Source organism: Arvicanthis niloticus, chromosome 19 (genome assembly GCF_011762505.2).
Source record: "Arvicanthis niloticus isolate mArvNil1 chromosome 19, mArvNil1.pat.X, whole genome shotgun sequence".
NCBI lineage: Eukaryota > Metazoa > Chordata > Mammalia > Rodentia > Muridae > Arvicanthis > Arvicanthis niloticus.
The window spans coordinates 46,783,347-46,805,565 of record NC_047676.1 but is presented as its reverse complement, the minus strand read 5'-3'; the positions used below and the strand labels follow the sequence as shown (position 1 = coordinate 46,805,565).

The 22,219-nt window shown below is 37.4% G+C and overlaps 1 protein-coding gene across 4 annotated transcripts in view; it reads right to left on the bottom strand.

Annotated features, from left to right (window-relative positions):
• Positions 1–22,219, bottom strand: part of Kif2a (kinesin family member 2A) — a 59,204-nt gene that overhangs the window by 16,732 nt on the left and 20,253 nt on the right. For 2 of the 4 annotated variants that reach the window (XM_034523221.2, XM_034523219.2), the window contains exons 2-9: positions 12,575–12,669; positions 11,864–11,980; positions 8,843–8,897; positions 6,924–7,046; positions 6,245–6,345; positions 3,970–4,065; positions 2,754–2,808; positions 2,211–2,373 (exon numbers count right to left, since the gene is read on the bottom strand). In XM_034523221.2, coding sequence (XP_034379112.1) covers positions 2,211–2,373; positions 2,754–2,808; positions 3,970–4,065; positions 6,245–6,345; positions 6,924–7,046; positions 8,843–8,897; positions 11,864–11,980; positions 12,575–12,669 — 805 coding nt within the window. The remainder of the gene's footprint in view (positions 1–2,210; positions 2,374–2,753; positions 2,809–3,969; positions 4,066–6,244; positions 6,346–6,923; positions 7,047–8,842; positions 8,898–11,863; positions 11,981–12,574; positions 12,670–22,219) is intronic. The other 2 variants (XM_034523220.2, XM_034523218.2) reach the window with 1 other exon arrangement.

Here is a 22,219-nt window from a genome sequence, read left to right as displayed (position 1 = left end):
TTTGGAACGATGGTGGTTGGTGGACAAGAAGCCAGGTGAAGATGGTGGGTGAGGCGAAACTTTATAGCCCAATTTTTTCCAACTACTCAGTGCTCATGTATACTGTGTGTCAGGTGTAACAGAGAACAGGGCCCCTCCTATTGACCTCTGCGGCTACAGGCACGGCAGCTTTTGGTGTATCTCATCGATTTGCTGAGCAGCTTCTCAGATGTGGCTTCTCCAGCATCCAGAAAACAGTAGGCCATGTCATTAGCAGCAGAGCAGACCATGAGCTTTCTTGGGTCCAACTATGGATTTGGGGAGCGAACTTGTTCTTGGTCCAACCACCTGAACTGAGTATCATAATCAGCTTGAAAACAGTCCATAGTTGCATAGAATAAGAAAGGTCAAAAGCTCAAAAAAACATTTTCTTGTGATTGTTGTTACCTCATAAGCTTATCTAGCCTTGTCACCTTTCAAATATGATTCAAATGCTGACCATGGAAAGCTGATGTATAAATAGAAAACTGAATATAAATCAATTATAAAACACTGAGCTTTTAGTTTTAAAAATGACAAAAAAAATTACAGCTTTAAAAAATATATTGATAAAATTCACTGATAAAATCAAAGTGTAAAGGGGGTAAGAAATGCTTCTTTATTGAGCAGAATACTAATCAACATGCTAAAAAACAAACCACAGTTCTTTTCAATGCAAACCTGAAGAGGGTAGAAGGTAGAGAAGGACAAGGGAGGAAGTTCTAGTCTAATAACTATGAATAAATCTGAAGAATGCCCAGGTCAAAAACTGTGCGATGTCTTCAGTCCACATAGTTAAAACAGAGTATAAGGGTTGTGTATTGGTGAAGTTAGGTATAAATACAGGGTGAAGCCCAAAATGTTTATTAAATCTATCCTACAAAAATACCCGTATCAGCACTCAAAAACTATTCAAAAACTAGACTTATACTTTATAAATCGTGGCAGGAAGAAAGATTTGAAGAAAGCTAAAAAACAGTTACCAGTTTTGATTACACTTCCTGTTTGAAATAGACACTTCAAAGTGTACCTAGTTAGTATTCCAATGTCCTTTGATTTTCTCTCAGTTTACTGGCCTAAGATCCCTGACAGCACTTCACTGGTAACATTTTCAATTCTTAGAATTCTTATTAGCTCTAATTTTTGTTTTCTGGAAATTTTTATATAATGAAATTAGGAAATAAACCATGGCATCAAATAAATGCAAAAATATTTCTACATGAAATATAATAGCAATGTTGTAAAAATCTGTTATAACTATTAAAAATAAGAATATATCAAAAATCTACATAACATAAAAATTTTGAATGTCTATTTCAATATGTGCAAGTTTGATTCCTATACATAAAATATAAACTAAAAATTCCACTCACTAAAACAACCATCAAATTGAGCATCAAACAACCATCAAAAAAGTAAACAAATTTAAGTAGATTTACAAAGTTTTTAACTTTTATTTGTAAACACACACTGGGTAAAGATTTGGACTAACTAGGAATTAACGCACAAATATTTCAAATTTACTAGTACAAGGATTAAATGGGAAAATTTATGTTTTCTGTGAGTCGCATACCATAACTTATATTAGTACTTCCCAGAATTTTTTCTTTCCTTTTATGTGTACAAGTGTTTTACCAATGGGTATCTCTGTGTGCCACCCAAGTGCAGTACCCATGGACGATAGAAGTGCATGTTAAATAACCTGAGACTGCAGTTCCAGGTGGTCATGAGCCACATTGATACTGGAAATTAGCCTAGGTCTTCTGGAAGAACAGCTAGTGTTCTCAATACAAAACCATATCTCCAACCCCTGTCAGAAATATCATATCCATATGTGTGTCTATGATATGTGCAAATTAATTATTAATTAGCATAAAAACTAACTTTCAGGGGTCTATGTGTTCCTGGAACTTGCTATGTAGAACAGGTCAGACTCAAACTCTGAGGAGACCCTCCTTCCTGCCTTGTCTCCTCATTGCTACCACACTCAGAACAAACAAAACAGAAACTAATTTGCAATATTACAGAGATCACATGTTAAAACTCAAAGAGTTTCTTACACTTTCTTCAATTAATGTCAGAATAAGAAAGCACATTACACCCTGGAGAGCTATACTAAGAACAACATTAAGTTGTCAAATAAGTAATCAAATTGTAAGAAAATGATTTTAACTTAAAACAAACTCACTTACCTGTAAACCATTTCATTAGGAGCTGAGTCATCAAAGGCGTAATCAAACCGAAATGTCTGATTTTCTAAGTACCTTGTTAAGTCTACTTTCTGTTTGGGTTCATGTACCATCACAACATCTTTACTAGGGATTGTGATTACATCAAGATCTTTCATTTGAGTTTCTAAAAGAATAAACAAAAATCCATGTTCAGTAATTTTCATAGTGTTTCATAGTTGATCTAATGACCCAAATTTAAAAAAATGATTTGAGGTCTCTAAAAAAATTGTTTTGTGTGTGAATGTATGCACACACACTAGGGTGTGGTATGCATGCAGAAATAAGAGACAAATCTTCCTCCACCACAGGCTCTCAGGTATCATTAGAACTGGCAGTAGGCAATCCTACTAAACCATTTCCATGTTCTTTTAGATCAAGTCTCACAACATAGTCCAGATTACCCTGGAATTCACAATCCATCTCCCTGAGGCTCCCCAGTGTTGGGATTACAGAAATGTGTTAGCATGCTGAATTCTAAATTGAGTCCTCTACAAAGCAACATACCTTTTTTATTGAGTGGTCGTTTTCTTACACAAACACATATCCTATGTTCATCAATCTAGGAATTAAAAAAAATTATTTCACTGACTTATAAGTGCTATTAAAAACAATGAAAAATAAGTTATGGTTTTCAGAAATTTCTTAACATAATTATGGTGGTTAACTTTTAAAAAACAAATTATCATTGCACAGATTTTAATTATTACTAGAATTGAGTACTGTGAAAACTTTATTTTTGATAAACTATTACTTAGTAAATAAAATTTTTAGAAGTATTATTCTTAGCGCTAGTTCTTATTAAGAAGGTACCTTCCATTTATCTCAAGACGTGATAGATACAATGAAAGTAAAAGTTTCTACTCTATAAATTGGCATTTTTCAAAATGTTTATTGTAGGTAACGTTGTTAGTAAAGAATATTAACAAGAAAAAACAAAATAAAACAAAACAAACAAACAAAACCCACCAGTATTCTCATATTACTGAGTAAAATATCTACAATTTTATGAATGACCAAAAAACCTTTTAAGTTTTAATTATATGCACATATTATAGTTATATGCAAGTAAGTGCTGCATTCCCCTGGAGCTGCAGGTACAGGTAGATGGGCCTGACATCGTGCTGCTGGAAACCTGAGGGCCCAAACTGTGTCCTTCACAGAGCCGATGTGCTTGTCAGAGGTGGAGATGAGCCACTTCTCCAGCCCCATTAATGATAAATCATATTTAAAAAATTTAAAGATAAAAATTACTTTCCAGCAGGTAATGAAACTACAGAATAGTTTACAACAATAGAATTCTGGTCTATTACAGCCCTTTAAGAGCAAAAGCCAGAATAATGTGTATTTAAACACAACAAATTAGTTTAATAGTAAATTAGAATGATTTAACTGAAATTAAATAAAGTTGGAACTGAGCTCAAAGCCTGTGTAAAGGTCAAAAAAGAAACTAGGTCTCCTTATGGACTCACTAGCTGATGTGCAGGCATCGAAGACAAGGAGGCTTTACCTGCAAAGAGCAGCTATGCAGGCAGCACTTCTAATATTAAAACTAAAGAAGATGAACAAAAACACAGATGAGTCATGATTTGTGAAAATACAGGCACTGAGCCTCATAAGGAAAGACAAAACCATACAGGTAAATAAAATATATAATAGTAAGTATGAATGTTTTTATTTATAGTATGACATCTTCAGAGTAATAATTCATAAAGGACCTTACAGGATCGGCTGTTGTTAGGGGTCTGTAATCCAAGCTCCCTCTGAAGTCTCTGATCATACACATAATTTCATAATTTGGATTTGTGGCATCAACATCCTGTTGGAAAACAGGATTTGAAACGTATGATACTTATAATTACACGGTATGTGCTGCATATAATTTTGAAAATTACAAATAAGACACTGACATTTGTTAACCAAACTCAAAGTAAAACTAAAACTATGACATAATTTCCAAATTCAGATTAATGTGTTCAAAATCACTTTCACATAAGTAACACAATTATGTTAATCTGCATTTATCTGGTGAACTCCAAAGTTTCCTTACTAAAACTACCCTTTAACTGTTTAAAAAAGAATCATCTACAATACATTTCCTTTATGTCAGAAAACGTAGCAATGAAAGAATGCTCTAAGATATTGGCAAAGACCCCTAGAAAGGCTGGAACTGGGGAAACACATTCTACATTCCAACTCCCAGAACTACTTCATCTAGTGTTTCAATAATCTAAGCACCATGGACTCTACACAAGAGACCATGAGGGTCCTGCAGTCGCATCCATAATGAGCCCCTCCTTTCCCTATCCTGTCCATCACTACTGATCTTCCCAAAGCACTACTACTGCTTACTTATTCTCTGCCTGTGCCAGTGCTATTGTCAACACATTAAAGGATTCTTTAAAAAAGTATGGTCTGCAGATGAAAGCATGCTGTTTAGTTACATATAAATATCCTGTTTTAAATATAGTCTTAAAAATAAACTACAATATGGATTTATTTACATTCATTTCCCCTCTTTGTTAACTCTAAGTCAAGAAAGAGGTAACAAAACAACAAAAGCCATGATATAGAACATAAGATCATTTGTTATCTTAATTTATACAGTTATCTGATAATTTGTTTATTGTACAAATAAAGATAATTTGTTTGCTTTTTTTTTGAGTAGTACAGGCAGACCTGGCACTTTTGTCCCCCGGCCTCTCCCTCCCAGGCACCTGCTGAGAAGTATGCTGAGCAGCTCAAAAACAAGATAGTATTTTAAAAGTTTAAAAAAAAAAAGTCAAGGAATTGAACTGTGACTGCAATTTATTTTAAAATCAACACTGGTAAGGCTTTGATTTAAATTATAAAAAGCCATGGTCATGCCTTCCTGCAACGAATAATAAACCACTAATACTCAAATCAGGTTTTCCTATTCATACTGACTACACTGAAGATTTTAAACTGTCAATAAAATTTATCTTCAGCTCATCTTTATAAAAAGACAGCAACCTGCCAGACAGGAAGTAGAACGTGAAGCAGGATAAGAGCTTGCTCACTGGGCTGTTTAAGTATTATGAAGTTCCCCCAAGAAACACCAGGTGGCACTTATGTTAAGTGTCAATAAACTTATTCTGTGTAGCCTTCTGGAGTCAGGTCTCAGGTGACCTAAGCTACTTTCAAACTCACTATGTAGCTGTGAACAGGCCCTGACCTTCTAACCCCCTGCCTTTACCAATACAAGTGCTGGGAATACAAATGTTGCCCCATCAAGCCTAGCTTTGTATTATTTATTTCCAGTAAATAGTCTTGCACTCTATTCAGGTTGAATACTATGTCAGGTTTGTAATTTTACAATAAAACATATAAATTGGAAGTTCAACACAATTAAGGGTACTTGGAAAGACTATTAAAAAACAGCTTGATGCTTTAAATTATACAGGAAACATTCTATGATTAAATAGAAACAATACAAATAATGAATATAAGGTATGTTAATTTCTAATATGTAAACATTTTCCACGGTTATTAAATATTTGCTAACATCTGAAGAGAATGAAAGACCAACACAATGGAGACCCACTCACTATATCTATAATAAACCAAAATACAAAATTGTTTCTCCCAATTTTACCATACTTAGTTGAACCAAGATATGTCCAAACAAGAATTTTAAATTTATATCTATTGTGGGTAGTTTTCCAAAGCTTTCTATTTTCATTCAGATCTTTCTAAATAAAAGCCTATAATATTTTCAATATTATAACACATAATTTATGATTCTACACACAAATACTTACTTTCAAGGAGATAACCAATTTTAGGGCTAACATGTAACACTAAACTATAAGTGAATGCATTAAAAAACCTGTAGCAGTACTTTATTTAAAACATTACATTATTTTTATATATCAATTAAAGGAAGTCCTTAAACTTATTTTTAAATCAACTATTTTCACTGATATAACCTAATCTTTTCTCCAAACAACAAACATTTATGAATTTATATTACAAACCTGGGCTCTTTTTTCTCTAAGTTCTTGCTGTTGCAATCTCCTTTTTTCTCGTTTTTCTTGCAATTTTTCTACTTCTTTCACACAATTAGATTTTCTACGTGCTAAAAGGAAAAGGATGAGCTGAAGCATAGTTTTCTATTTACAGAATTACACTTAACATATATTTTATGAATAACTTCAGTGCGCGCACACACACACACACAAAGTCCACAGTGATGAAGCATGCCAAATACCTAGGTGAACTTATGAGCTGCTTTAACAAAAGCAGGAACAGGACGTTATACAGATGAGTCAAGGGAAATGACTCGAACACACAGATACATGTCATCTCTTGGTTTAGAATCACAGACCTTTGAATTGAAATGATCAAGAAGTATAATTTTCTTCTTGAATCAAAAAATCAAAACAACAAAAAAAAAAAAAGAAAAAAAAAAAAAAAAAAAAAAAAACCCTAGCCAGAATTTTAAATTCAAAACAACTGTTATAACCTCACACAAAATGTTATATAACTCCAATTAAATGACTGAAGTACTAAGCACCAATTATAATTTGATGGCAAAATGCAACCTTTAGCTAAGTTTGTATTGGGTTGCTTACTGCATAGGAACTTGTAAGGCTGACCAAGAGAGACTACATGTATGCCTAAAATGACTGAGTCCTTGATACAGTATTTACATACAAGGAGGTCCAAACTCCTTTTTTGCAGCTTGAACTGGAGATATATCTGAAACGCTACCATTCTGTTGTGTAGAAGACGACTGCTCAGGAAGCTGACTAGGCCGTGCACGTGCTGAACCAACCACTAGAAAACAAAGTTAATTCAGGAAAGTTAAAAACTAATCATGGTTGAAAAAAAAAAAGACATTCTCATGTCAAATCTGATACATAATTAGTACACTCATGCTAGGCACAATGGCTCATACCTATAATCCCAGCACTTGGTAGGCTGAGGCAGGACAATCAATACATGGTTGAGACAAGCCTAGGTAATAAGGAGACCCCTTCAAACATTCAATAAATGCTGGGAGGTGGTGGCACACACCTTTAAAGCCAGGACTCGTAAGGCTGAGGCAGATGGATTTTATTGAGTTCGAGGACAGCCTGGTCTACAAAGTGAGTTCCAGGACAGCCAGGGCTAAACAGAAAAGCCCTGTCTCAAAGAAAAAAAATCAATCAATCAATCAATCAATCAATCAAATTTAGCAAACTGCCAAACTTTTCTACAAATGGTCTTAAAGCTACCAAAAGTAGTGAATCTACTCAATAAATTGACACAACTAAAAGATATTTTAAAAGTAATATTTACATTGGGAAAGAGGCAGGCAGATTTCTGAGTTTGTGGTCAGCATGGATTTCATAATAAGTTACAAATAAAATGCAATTTTAGCTACAAAACTACATACTCACCTAAAACCCAAAGCTAAACTGACTTTTAATAATCACTTTTAATGACACACATGAAACCCCAGTCTTAAATTTCCAGAATGTAAATATTCCCTAGAGTATACATGCAATAGAAAAGCATTCTCATTTTTAAAAAGTGCACACAAGTCAGACACACTGAAATCAAATGTAAAAGTCCTTCCAGCCTTCCTTACAGTCCAGACTCCATCCTTTTCTCCCCAACACACAAATCTTCAGAAGAGTATTTCCCCACTGTAGATGTCCTAACAATGCAAAAAGGAACTTAAAATTAAATATAAATAGAAAGCTGGGTGAGGTGGTGTGTATGTAATAGCAGCACCTGGGAGAGTCAAGAAGATCAGGAGCGCAAGATCATTCTCCACTGTCTATCAAGTTCAAGACAAACCTGGGCTAAAGAGACCCTCAGGAAATTTACCAAGTTATATAAATTCTTAAACGATTTGCAGGGTGGTGATGAAAGGACTTTCTCCTCTCCACTTCTAATCTCTTCTCTGGTGCTTCTGGCCCATCTTGTACTATCATCCATCCATGCATACAAGAGAGATAGAACTGTACAGTAGTTCTGAGCTAAAGAACAGTGAGAGAAGCTAGTTTTATCTACGTGTCCTGGCTGTGAAACTCCAAGTCAACTACAATTTATGCCCATTTAGACTTTCTTTTGCCAACTCCAAAGCTAACTATTAAACATTCTCAAAGCCTTAGTCAGAAACTATGATAAAAGTATCGATAGTGACATCCACCTGTGACAGCATCACCATCTGAATCTCTCCTCGTTTGTTCTTTCTCTAATACCCTCCACCATTTTTCAAACTTGAGTAAGTTGAATAAACAGTACATACTTTGCTAAGTCTGTGGTCACCACATGCATTTCAATTGTTTCTGTTTTACTGAGGCTCGCTTTGTAAGCCTATTAGCCTAGAATCCCTATAGACTAGACGCTTTCCAACCTGTACGGATCTTCCTGCCTCATGCCTCACCAGAGTACTTCATATTTCTTAAACTAGAGAAGGATTATTAATGCTATTGAGATATTAGGAAATCAGGAACACTAATGTTAAAATTAGCCACGTATGGTTTAAATGACCAGGGTAATATTTTAACTTTTAATGCACCTCATCAAAACCCATGATAAAAAGACAGTAGGAAAGATTAAGGGATAAAGTGTTACTTTACCTCTATTGTCTCTTGGGGGAGGGTCATTCTTAATAGACGCCACAGTCCGTCGGTTCTACAGAAAACAATAGTATTTACTGATTTTCCTCCTTCATTCCTCACAAGTATCATTGCCTCAGCTACTTTTTATTAAATGAAAGCAAACAGACAATAGTAACATTAAACCAAATGGAGAAAAACTATAAATAATTTAAAAACTGCTGATTCACCAATAGTCAACGTCCTTTAGGAGGTTTATATATCCAAATTCCTCATATATTAATAAATATGAGAAAGATATTGCTCTAAAGACCTTATTCATTTCAGTTTCACACAACTCTACAGAATCATTATTTTCTTTAATTCCAAGCTCAGGTCAAATGTAGAAATCTTCTCATTTACAAAGTTTTGTAATACAATTTTTTCATACTCAGAAATGAACACACACACACACACACACAGAGAGAGAGACAGACAGACAGACAGACAGAGACAGACAGAGAGACACACACACACAGAGAGAGAGAGAGAGAGAGAGAGAGAGAGAGAGAGAGAGACAGAGAGAGTAGGAAAAAAGAGAGAGGTGGAAGAGAGAAACTTGTGTTTTGCTTCGCAGACTGTGGAGCTAATTCATCAGCACACTAGAAGGCCCTCTGATTCTCAGGTTTGAAGCATACACACACACAAGAAGGCCCTCTGATGCTCAGGTCTGGCTATTTCCATCACTGATTCAGTACAATCAGAGCAGATGTCAGAAACCATTTTATTGTGACTGCCATTTCAGAAGAGAATTTGCAGTGAGGCTAAGTAACTATACTATATTCTATCTTGTCAAAACTGTGTACATGTTGGGGATCTCTTATCGGAAAAGCACTAGACCAGAAATGTTCCACATCTGTTGGCATCTTAGAATATTTGTGTACATGCTCTCATGTGTGTAAAACTGGGTATTTTGGTGATAGGTATGTTTCATACATACCTTGAATACACAGAGCCTGAAAATGTGTGTGTGTGTGTGTGTGTGTGTGTGTGTGTGTGTGTGTATAATCCAGGAGGGCATCTGGTATCTGCTGTCATGTTCTACCTTATTCCTGGAGTCAGGGTTTCTTACTTGAACCTATAACTAGGCTGACTGACAGCAAGCCCCAGTAATTCTTCCATCTGCCTCCCATAGAGCTGTAGTTACAAGGGTCACAGCTGCTTTTTCTACTTAGTTGTGTGGATTCAAATCCAATAACGGTGGTGCAAGTGCTCTTATTCAGGGACCTCCAACTTCCCTGAAGATAATTTTGTAATATTTCTGGTGCAGCTTCATTCTGACCAAAATTCATCACATATATGGAATTTCTTTACTGTGATCTAATATATGTTCCTCCCAAAAAATTGCATTTGGGGGCTGGCAAGATGGCTCAGCAGGTAAAGTCACTTTCTGCACAAGTCTAAACGGAGTCAATCCTACCCTACAAAAACAGTCAGATGTGCTTGTGTGCTCATGTAATCCCAACACTCCCACAGAAAGACAGGAGTCCAGAGCACACAAGGTAGGAGGTGAGAATCAATGACTCTGAGAGCCCTCTGAGAGCCTCCTGAATGTCAGGGCATGCACACACCTACACTCACACAAACCATAAAAAAAATATAATAAATAAAAATTAAAACCTTGAATTTTGAAGTACTTTTGATCTTGGATTGAGGGACTGGTAGTAAATTACAGCTTTGGATCTAAGGAGGTAATCGGTGGAGCCCAGAAATCAGCATTCTTAAACGTCAAGTGATTTTTAAAGGAAAGCAAGACTGACAACACCCTAAGTAAGGCCTGGAGATAGACAGAGCTCGGTGGTAGGATGCCACAGCAAAGGAGAATTAGTGGGCTTGATTTCAACATGGGAATGGGAGGTAGTAGATAAAACTATGCCGATCCTTGAAGGCTATGAAGCTGTATATGGAAACACTCCATGCATATTAAGGACCTTTACGCAGTAACTCTCACTTTGCTTGTTATACAAACTGAAACTCTGATTTACATTCACATATGTAATTTCAAAGCAGAATGTAGATGGTTGTCTCTATAATACATTTGTATGCTTATGCATGTTTTCTTTGCAAAAATACAGAATTCCTATAGGCTTGCAAGGAATTTATCAAATTTATCTGTGTATTCTAACACAGTATCTGCACAAGGCAGAAATCAGTAGATGCCACTGAATCAAACATTAAGTAGTCCAGGTTCAACAACGTGGCAAGACTCTCTGGTTGTATTTTCTTTCTTTCTTTCTTTCTTTCTTTCTTTCTTTCTTTCTTTTTTTTTTTTTTTTTTTTTTTTTTTTTTGTTTTTTTTGTTTTTTTTGTTTTTCGAGACAGGGTTTTTCTGTGTAGCCCTGGCTGTCCTGGAACTCACTCTGTAGACCAGGCTAGCCTCGAACTCAGAAATCCACCTGCCTCTGCTTCCCAAGTGCTGGGATTAAAGGTGTGCGCCACCACTGTCTGGTTGTATTTTCATGTAGTCTATTACCAGGTCAGAGTTTCAAGAGAAGGAAGCAGAGCTATCTTTAATCTATCTTTGCTTTGCAGAGCTATAGCTGCTACGGAGGACGCAGCATTACTCTATAAAAGTTTCTCCTCAGCAACAACACACAGGTAGGTAAACTACGCTTACTGTTCTCATCAGTTTAAAATTAGAAGCTATCAGTCTCAAAAAAAAATCCTATTTAAGCAAGGAATTTTTATGATCTGATCTAAAGAATGTCATGAATTGTGAACTGGACAACCTGACTTATGAAGGTACCTAAGAACTGCATGATACAGATGGTGGAAAACACTTTTTAAAAATGAATCAATCAAGTGAGCGTGCGGTGGTGCATGGCTTTGGCGCCCGCCACCAGAGGGCAGACGTGCCTGACTTTCCGAGTTCGAATCCCCATGACTCTCAGCGAGTCTCATGAACAAAAAAAAAAATCAGTATTTAATACATACTATAAATACTCTTCATCGTCTACCAGTCTCAAATCAGCATGCATACATGTGCACTCGCCCCTAACTAACCTTTACAATTTTGTTTACTTTTGAGGATGATGAGGGTGGAGGTATTTCTGGACTGGGCTCGATGTCCTCATCAGGTACAAGGTCGGGGTTAAGTGAAAAGATGCTTTCCAAGTCAATCTGTATAAACAAACACATGTAAGTTATAGAGCAAATGACTTCAACCCAAAGTTTCATACCACTTTGTAAACTAGACCATTTAGAACAATAATCCACGTATAGTTTACACTTGATTTTAAGAACTGTTAGTAAAAAGTGACCTTCAAAACCACAGAATTGTTAAACTTATAGCAATTTTCAAATTTTGTGCCCTGAGCTAATGAACAGATGACGAATAGAAAAAAGAGGTTTTTTCCTTTAAGCTAATTTTTACAATTCATTGGAAAGATTTTTTTTTTTTTTTTTAATATACAGGTGTTTTGCCTGCAGAAATGTCTGCATAGCACATGCATACTTGGTGCCCTAGACACCAGAAAAGTGTTGACTCCCCTGGGACTAGTTACAGGTGGCTATGAACTACCATGTTGGGGCTGGAAATTAAACCAGCCATCATCATAAATGATCTCAACCATTGATCATCTCTCCAGTTCCTATTTGAAAGTTTTTAAAGGAATGATACAGAATATCTATATCATATAAAATCAATAGTTTTATGTTTTGTTTTGTATTCAAAATCTTGACTAGAAGTGAATGATGTTTACTTAGCAACCATACCTCTTTGCCTTTTGTGTCTCCATTTTCTATCCACTCAACAGTTACACTTTCATTATCTTCATTTAAAGATGTCACCATTGCTTGGTGTATTCGGCCTGAGTAGGAATAAAACATATTTTAAAAGCAATGAATGATAGCATTCTTATAACATGGTTAACTACACATTAGCAGTTTATATACACACACATATATGCACATAACAATCATATATGTATGATCTTACCATTTTTACAAGGAATTTTTATAAAAATAAAACATTGTTCATTAGGTTCACAACATCAAATCCAGAAACTCACAGTATTTGTTAAGAACAAAGTCTCCCTGAAAAATGGTCACATTGACAGATAACTAAAGTTTTAGGCACATCTGTTGGAATCTACTTTTACAGAAGATCAGTTGAAATAAGTAGCCTTGTGGGACTGAGCAACTCCTAGATTCCTGGACTTCCAATTCACAGCTACCTATTGTTGGGGAGTTGGACTACAGACTGTAAGTCATCATAATAAATCTCCTCAATACAGAGACATTCCATAAGTTCTGTGACTCTAGAGAACCCTGACTAATACAGCAACTGATACACTGAGTGAGACAGGGTATTTGAATTTACTGTGCAGTTGAGGATGACTTTGAACATCTGATCTCCAGTTTCCCTGTTGTACTTCTTAAATGCTAGGATTACAGGAATATGCATCCAAATGGTTTTTTTTAAACACACACACAAACTGCTGCTTCCACCACAGACACACACACACACACACACACACACACACAGAGCTATTAATTTTGTCAGTTACACAGACAGCATGATTTAGATACTCCTTTATTAAGGGCTATAGAGAAAGCAGCAGTTAAGAGCACTTGCAGCACTCATAGCAGGTGGCTCAAAATTGTAACTCCAACTCCAGAGAATCTAACAAACTTTGTAAGTGCTCATGTGTGAGACAGACAGACACACAGACACACACAGACACACACACACACACACACAGACACACACACACACATACACACAAACTATAAAGAGTAAACACAACAAATTGCCTTCCACTTAGGTTTCCAACCACAAGACTTTATTATTCTCTATGGTCAATACTAAGCATTAATTTTAATTATACTATTTGGTTGTAAATATAGATGCCTTGTTACAACTCTGGTTCACTTAGTGAGTCACACACACACAGAAAGACATGAAAACAAGGGGGAGATGACTTAAATGATTTAACAGTAGAGGGGGGATGACAGGAAAGTAGGAGGAGTATAAGAGAATGAGCAAGATTCACTGCATGAATGTATGAAGCCACAAAAAGACAAAAACAGCCAAAGACAGATTTGCATCTCTGTATGGATGGTATGACTGCAATATTCTCTCAATTAGTCTCCGTTTCTGACCACTCTGCCCTCCATTCTGTTCTCCCCACATCAACCACAATGATTCTGGTTTAAACTTAATTATAGCTGAGTACAGTAGTACACGTTTGTAATATCAACACCAGGGAAATTGAGGCACAAGGATTATTGCAAGTCTGAGGACAGCCTGAGCTACCCAGTGAGTTCCAGGCCAGATGGGAACTTATTTCAAAACAATAAACAAGAAGGCTGGAGACATGGCTCAGCAGGTAAAAGCACTTGCTGTACAAGCTGGAGAACCTGAGTTCAAATCCCCAGAACTCATATAAAAAGCAAAGTATGGTCATGTACCTGTGAACCTAACACTGTTGGCCATGGAGGGGTAGCAGGCTTGCTGGATTCCAGCTCAAGTCCAGGCACAGAGACGCTGTCTCAGGGGACTAAAGTGGAGGATGACATCATCTCCACTCTCTTTACACCACCAAATACCAATCTTATTGTGTAGCATACACCACATACATAAATTCTCACTCACAAACGCAGGCACATATGCATGCAAACAGTATGTAGATATATGGAAGCTCAAAAATCTTCCAATAGTGCCCATTCTGAGTAAAGGACAAAATGGTAGTCTATCAATGAACTGATTAATAAAACAAGGACTTACTATGTAGCCTTAGCTGGCCTAGAACTTGCTCTGCAGACCAGGATGGCCTCAAACTCAGTTTATCTCCCTGCCTCTGACTCCCACGTGCTAGTATTAAAGGCTTGCACCATCATGCCTAGCCAATACTCTTTTAATAACCACCTACCCCCTTAAAACTCTACCTGATCTTATAATCTCTAACTTCATTTATCCCTTACTAGAGTGACTTGCTCTCCTTTTAACTGACTGACCTAATCTCAGACAATAGTATCTCTATTGTCTCTCATCCAAAAAACGATAAACGAAGGACTTTAATGTAAGAGGTGTGAAAACAAGTGAGTCGACATTGCCATTCTCTTAGTGGGCACTAGAGAGGAAGCAGAGCTCCGAGACAGACAGAGACAATCACTATGACATAACAGGAAGAATCGAAATAGAAAAGCTGAGAAAGAATCATTGGAGGAGACGGCTGAGTATGTTAAGGCACTTGCCGCCAAGCCCGATGCCCTGAGCTTGAGAGCTTGATTCCTGGGACCCACATGATAGAAGGAAAGAAGAAACTCCCACAAGTTGTCCCACCCACCCCACCCCACCCCCCACACGCACACACATATACACAAACACAAATATACTAAATGCAACTTTAAAAAAATTTTTTTTAATCCTCATTTCAACCAGAGGAAATGACGTAAATAACTAGAGGAAGATGCATCAGTTGGGTCCTCTAAGAGAAAATGTTAAGAAAAGAGTAAAGGAGATTTACTGTAACGTAAGAGGAGAAAGACTGGCATGGAAAGCCCAGAGCATGATGGAGATCTGACACCCATGAAGCTAAGCTTGCTGATGTGATGCAGCAACATTAGCAGAGGAAACCTCAGACCTTCATGCAGATCAAACAGGACTGTGTCAGTGCAGCAGGGAGCTTCAAAGGGAAGAACACCCACTAGAGGAGTCCTGCCCTGGGTTAAAACAGGCATACTAGCTACCTATTCCATGTTTCCCAAGAAATTTTAAGTATTCAGTCAAAAGATAAGGATTGTGGAGCTACTGACAAATGCAAGTCATCAATTAACTGTTCTCCTGCAATGGAAGAAGGTCTTCCTTAGTGAGGCCAAAGCAGTGTGCCTACATTTAACATGATCATGAAAACAGAAAATGAGTTGAACTAGAAGTGAAAATGAAGAATGGTCTCAAGAATATCATGGGGAAATGATGCTGGAGCAAACCTAGTTCCCATCCATCTGGGAGGATCTATCACTGCTTTATCAAACCTGAGTACAGGCTAACCCAGAGGCTATCCTAGCCCATACCATCCCTGTTAATCTCATAAAGTAATAACCATTAATCAGAAAAAAGAAGCTCACAGTAACAAGTTTTGGGAAAGGTAAGAGACATTGACAGTGTTCCATCAACAGCACGAAAAGGAACAACCTGAGCCCCAGGCAAGTCTGTCTGAATACCAGATACCCTGATTAGTAAACCTCAGCCTGATATGCACAGCGGTGCTCAGAAATCAGAGGGAGGAAGACTGTAACAACTGAGACCTATACAGCAAGTTCCAGGTTAGTCTGAATGTATGTATGTACGTATGTATGTATCAAGATCTTGTCTCAGAGCAAGACAATAAAGAACAACCAGCAAGAAGTGGAGAAGCTATGGTAGGGGCTGAAGAGTGTGACTGGGTCTATAAAATTACACTGTGATAAACACACCTGAAAATGGAATACACATTCCAAAAGAATTTTTAAAAATCAACCAATAAAAGTATTCCAGGTTAGTTCCAGGTTAGTCTGAATGTATGTATGTACGTATGTATGTATCAAGATCTTGTCTCAGAGCAAGACAATAAAGAACAACCAGCAAGAAGTGGAGAAGCTATGGTAGGGGCTGAAGAGTGTGACTGGGTCTATAAAATTACACTGTGATAAACACAACTGAAAATGGAATACACATTCCAAAAGAATTTTTAAAAATCAACCAATAAAAGTATTCCTACTGGGGCTGGAGAGATGGCTCAGCAGCTAAGAGCACTGACTGCTCTTCCAGAGGTCCCAAGTTCAATTCCCAGCAACTATATGGTAGCTCACAACCATCTGTAACGGGATATGATATCTTCTTCTGGTATGTCTGAAGACAGCTACAGTGTACACTCACATATATAAAATAAATAAATCTTTTAAAAAATATTCCTGCTGTTTATGATCCATTTCCATACCCCAAGTTTTCTATACTAATAACTGGGAGTGAAGAAATGTAAAGCAAAATGTGTAGTATTAGTACAATAAATTACAATGTCGAAGTCTTGAACCTCTAGAAACAGCCTATACAGAGTGGCAATGAGAAAATAAAGAAAATCACAAACACCCATCATGAACTGGTTTCAAGAGGTTGAAACATCCGAAACTCCAATTACCGAGGCAGAGATGCAGAAAGCCCTAAAATACAAAACAGCCAGGGGATGGTAGAGAGATGGCCCAGTGGTTAAGAGCACCTGTTCCTTTTTCAGAGGACTCAGCACCCTAGGTGGTTTACAACCATCTGTAACTCCCGTTGCAGAGGAGCTGATGCCCTTCTCTAGCCTCCACAGGCACCAGGCATGCAAGCTGTGCTCAGACGTACATGTAGGCAAAGTACACACTAAGAAAAGAATTAATTTATAAATCTAGTTTAAAACAAAATGAAACCAACCAGATGCACCAACTAACACTAAACTCTAGAGAAAGTAAAATATAACAAAATAAGTGACATTTGCTTTTTGCCACATGACAAGATTAACTAGCAACCATGCAATCTGAAGCTTCAGATTTTTTCAGTTTTTACCAACATATACCTCTAAGAACAAACTTTTTTATAATTGTCTTTTTTGTATAAATTTTTTTACCAGACAGATCACTTAAGACAGTTTCTAATATTTTCTTCGAAAGTATAACACACCGGTTCATATTCACATCCTTAATCTCTGAGCACTTCGTGTATATGGTAACCAATTTCCTTCCTTGTCCTTAGGAAAACCAATTTGTTCAGTACCATTTCCTGAAAAGCAATTTCTTCCACTCTGCAACACTACTTCATCATAGCTGAAGCACACATGCAAGCCTTTACTTTCTTATCTCTGAATCCAAGGTACACTGTTGTGATGGTTTGTATATCTTCATCCCAGGGAGTGGCACTATACAAGGTATGGCCCTGTTGGAGTAGGTGCGGCCTCGTTGGAATAGGTGTGTCACTGTGGGTGTGGACTTTAAGACCCTCATACAAGCTGTCTGGAAGCCAGTATTCTGCTAACAGCCTTCAGATGAAGATATAGCCTGGATGCTGCCATGCTCCAGCCTTGAGGATAATAGACTGAACCTGTAAGCCAGCCTCAATTAAATGTTGTCCTTATAAGAGTGGCCTTGGTCATGGTGTCTGTTCACAACAGTAAAACTCTAAGACAACTGTTATGAGAGCTTTGCTTTTCTTCGAAACAGTCTCTCCCACCTTACTGTTCCAAAGAGTTTGTTTTATGATCTTGGCCTTTTTGCTTGCTTGTATAAATAGTTTTCCCATTCCAAAAAGTAAATTAATAGTATCAGACTATTAAGAAATCTGGTTGTAAATGAACTGAATGTTCATTTTGGATGCCCATCAACAATCTTCCTTTCCACATCAACTCTATTAAAATTTGCTATCAGTTACCCTGGCCTCCTAAAGTCATTTAAAATGTTTTATTTCATTTTATTTGTGTTTGTGGATGTAGATGCACACATGGTACAACACCCATGTGGAGTGAGAGGACAACTTGCAGGAGCTGCTTCTCTGCTTCTACCATGTAGATGATCTCACGAGATCAAATTCAACTGTTAGGTGTGGCAGCAGGTACCTTTAGCCACTGAGCCATCTCATAAGCTCACAAAATGACATGTAATGGTGTATCTCTCCTTCCTAGACTCTGGAATTAAATGAGTACAAAATCGTAAAATGGGCTTGGTAGGTGATGGGTAGAAAATCAAGAGGTTCAAGGTAATCCTTGGATATAGCCAAATTATAACCAAGAGGTCAAGACACTATATGGACCCAATCTCCAAACAAAACCTAGATTTTTTTTTTTTTTTAAACCACAATTATTTGAACCTCTAGTGTTTGGAAAAACACTCTTCAAACAGCTTTTGATGTTATTTCTGAGAAGAAACCCTTGTATAATTACAAGATTATTATAGTCTTCTATTACTGAATTTTGATAACTTTTCTAGACTTCTTCTATGGTTCCCATTTAAAACTATTTTCATCAGATTGATTGTGCACGTGTGTACATGAGTGTAAACTGGGGTGTATACTTGCTACAGCCTGTAGAGAGGTAAGAGGACAACTTGTAGGAAGGAATTTGTCCTTTCCTTCCACCATGTGGATCCTGGGGATCAGACTCAGGATGCCAGGCTTGGCAGCAAATGCCCTTCTCCACAAAGCCATCTCATGGCTCCCATTACATTTTTTAAAAGAATGTTTAGCTTGTTCACCTTTCACATTTCTCACAGCAATTAAAGCTACTTATTTATTTCTCTTCAAGAACTGCTTCAACATCTAATGAGTTTTCTACGCACTATTTTTGTTATTGTAGTAATCTTCCCTATGGATGGTTGCATCATGCATTTTCTAGAAATATTTCTTAAATTATAAATACATGGCACTTCTTTGGATACTCTGTTTATGAGTTCTAAAAATATGACATCTGGCTAGAGAGATAAAAGTCACAAATGACTGGCATGGCTTTCCCAGTGCACAGGCGATGAACACCTTTAGTTCTCTTGGACTGCTTCCCTTGGGAAACACTTCTATAAACCTAGCTAGAGACAACAAATCTGGAGCAATTTCCATCAGTCAGCCATTCAGTGGGTTTAGTTTTAGAAGCATCCTGCTGTGCAGGCTGGCTGACTCAAGTCTTGGGATCAGGCCTACGCTATCATGTCCTGCGTGTGTTTCCGCCGTCATCATCTACTCCGGCCTCACCCACTTAGCATTTCTAACCCACTTCTACTTGATGGTGTTATCTTTGAGCTATGTCTGTTTGGCTTTCACATACATGTCTGATGCAGACTGATGCCAATACGTGATCATATGATCCTGTCTCTGACTAGAATATTTTATCCATTGCCAAATCATATTCACAGAAAACAGGAGTTAGATTTGAAAACTGTTAAATTTCATAAAATCTACCATAAAATAAATAACCTATAGATTCAAAAACTTAAAATGTACAGATTTTCAAGTTTTCAGCTTTACTCCAAACTACCTGAAGGAAATACTATCTGTTGAGTTGTTTTTCTTGTTTCTTTTTCAATGCAGAATAAAGTATGTCCATAATCATTATTTCCAATAGCATGTCTCCTGGTTTCTAGTGCCCAAAGTTAGGCTTTTAGGTCAATTTTTACTTGGAAAAGACCTGCATTTAGAGATGTTAAAGCAATTAACTTTGTTTTGTTTTTCAAGACAGGGTTTCCCTGTGTAGTACTATCTGTTCTGTAGTTCAGCCAAGCCTCAAACTCAAGAGATTTGCCTGCCTCTGCTTCCCAAGTGCTAGGATTAAAGGGTGTACCACCAAGCCTGGCAAAGAAATTAACATTTTAAACAAAAGTGTACGAGAAATACTGCATCAATATATTTTGCAGATTGTCAGGTATGTGTGTGTATTCATTTTTTAAAGCTAAATATCAATGATGTCGTGTGTGTGTATGTGTATATATTCATTTTTAAGGCTAAATGTCAAAGGGGTTACTCAAGAGGCATCCATCTTGTTTTTGAGATAGAGTTTCTTACTGGAACCTGGGACTGTTACGCTAGGCCAGCAAGCTCCAAGGATCTGCCTATCTCTGTCTTCCCAAAGCTGGTATTATAAGCACATACTACCAGTCTAGCTTTTTAATGTGGATGCTGGGGACTTACTTAAGACTCTCATACTAACATAGTAATCACTTTATTAAGTGAGCCATCTTGCCAGCCCCTTCTCTTTTATTTAACTCCACTCTTATAATATATTCATTGCAAAGAACCTAAATGTACTGTTTTCATCACCACAGTGCCAAACTGATTTCTAAACCAAATAGAAAGGGGGCTGTATAATCATACTGTTAACACTGGTTTGAGAGCAAAAAACAAAAAAAGGCCAAAAATAGAGAAAGTTCAGAAAATTTTCATCTTAGGTACATGAAGCATCTACAAGTATAGTTAAGCTAAACATGTTAGCTCCAAAAAAGAAAACTAAATATTAATCATTAGGACAATGGGTGTTGCAGTCTGGATATAAAATGGTCCCCAACCCCAAAGATGGTAACACTACTGGTCCAGGGACCTCTTCCCTTACCTTCTGCTCCTGCCCATCACCTTGCCTTTAGTTGATCTTGAATTCAGTCCCTTTGCCCCACATCATCCCTCCTCCTCCCTGTCATAATGTTCTGTCTTCCAGAAGCAACAAAGCCTGGTGACCATGAACTGAAACTTTGAAACAGTGAACAAAAATAAATAAATAAATAAATAAATAAATAAACCGTCTTTCATTATTTCAAGTATTTTGACACAGTGACACAAAGCTGGCTGAAACAACAGAAAAAAAAAAAAAAACATTCCAAAGATGGGCTTGGCAGCTACTCTTCTTCTGTCTACACTTTATGTTGGAGTCCTGAGAGCTGTCTCCACTATGCAGTCACAGCCCCAGGATTCCAGCAAAGGCCTAAAGTACCCAAGTGTAGTTCAGGCCACAACTCTCAAGAGCATAGCTAAGCACAATGATGACTGCCATCACCTAAATTTCAAATGAAGAAACAATCGAGAGCCCAGGCAGGAAAGGACTACTAAGGAGAGCTTTCGTGAGGGCAGCACCTACTAGACCCATGGAAGAGCAATCAGTACTATCTAGGCCCTCAGAACAAGTAGGGCTACCAGCAGCATCCAACACCCAAGAAAGCTGCAGGAAACACCAACAACAGCACTGAGAGCAGCTGGGGCCTTATCCTGGTGCTTTGGGAGCTTTAAAAGAGGCTTCTTTGTTGATTTGGGAGCTATTTTACCTTATGACTTGCCCACTGTTCTATCTTGCAAGTGTTTGATTTACTGGCTCTGAGTTGGAAGGAGTTAAGGCTCTCGGACTCCTGAGATAAGATTACTGTTCTTATATGTATGCATATAGGATAATGAGTAGTCAGGTGTAGAATGCTACCATCTGAATGAATATGGTTCATCTTCTCACCTCCCAAACCCCACACTTAAGTCCTTAGGCAAAGTATTCAGAGGAGGGGTCCAGTGGAAGCATCTGGGCCGCAAGGAGGAATCTAGGGTGCTAATCAATAATTGAATACCATCTGTAGGAGCTCACCTTCTCACTTAACGAGATTAGTTGCTACTGGAACTGATTATTAAGTAAGTTCTGCTTCCCCTTCTTGTCCCCACTTTCCCTTCATGCATAACGTAGTATGATAGCCTAACAGAACCTAGGCAGATGATCTACACAATCTTGGCCTTTCAAGCCTCCAGAAATGTGAATTAATGTGGTCCTGGTTATGGTATAGTAAGAGTGAACTAAGACAATGCTTTAATCATATTCAAGTGGAAACTTCTAGCAAGGTCCTCAATGCATTCTCAAAGCCTCTAACATTTGCCACCTTGTTTGGCTTAGTGTTGAG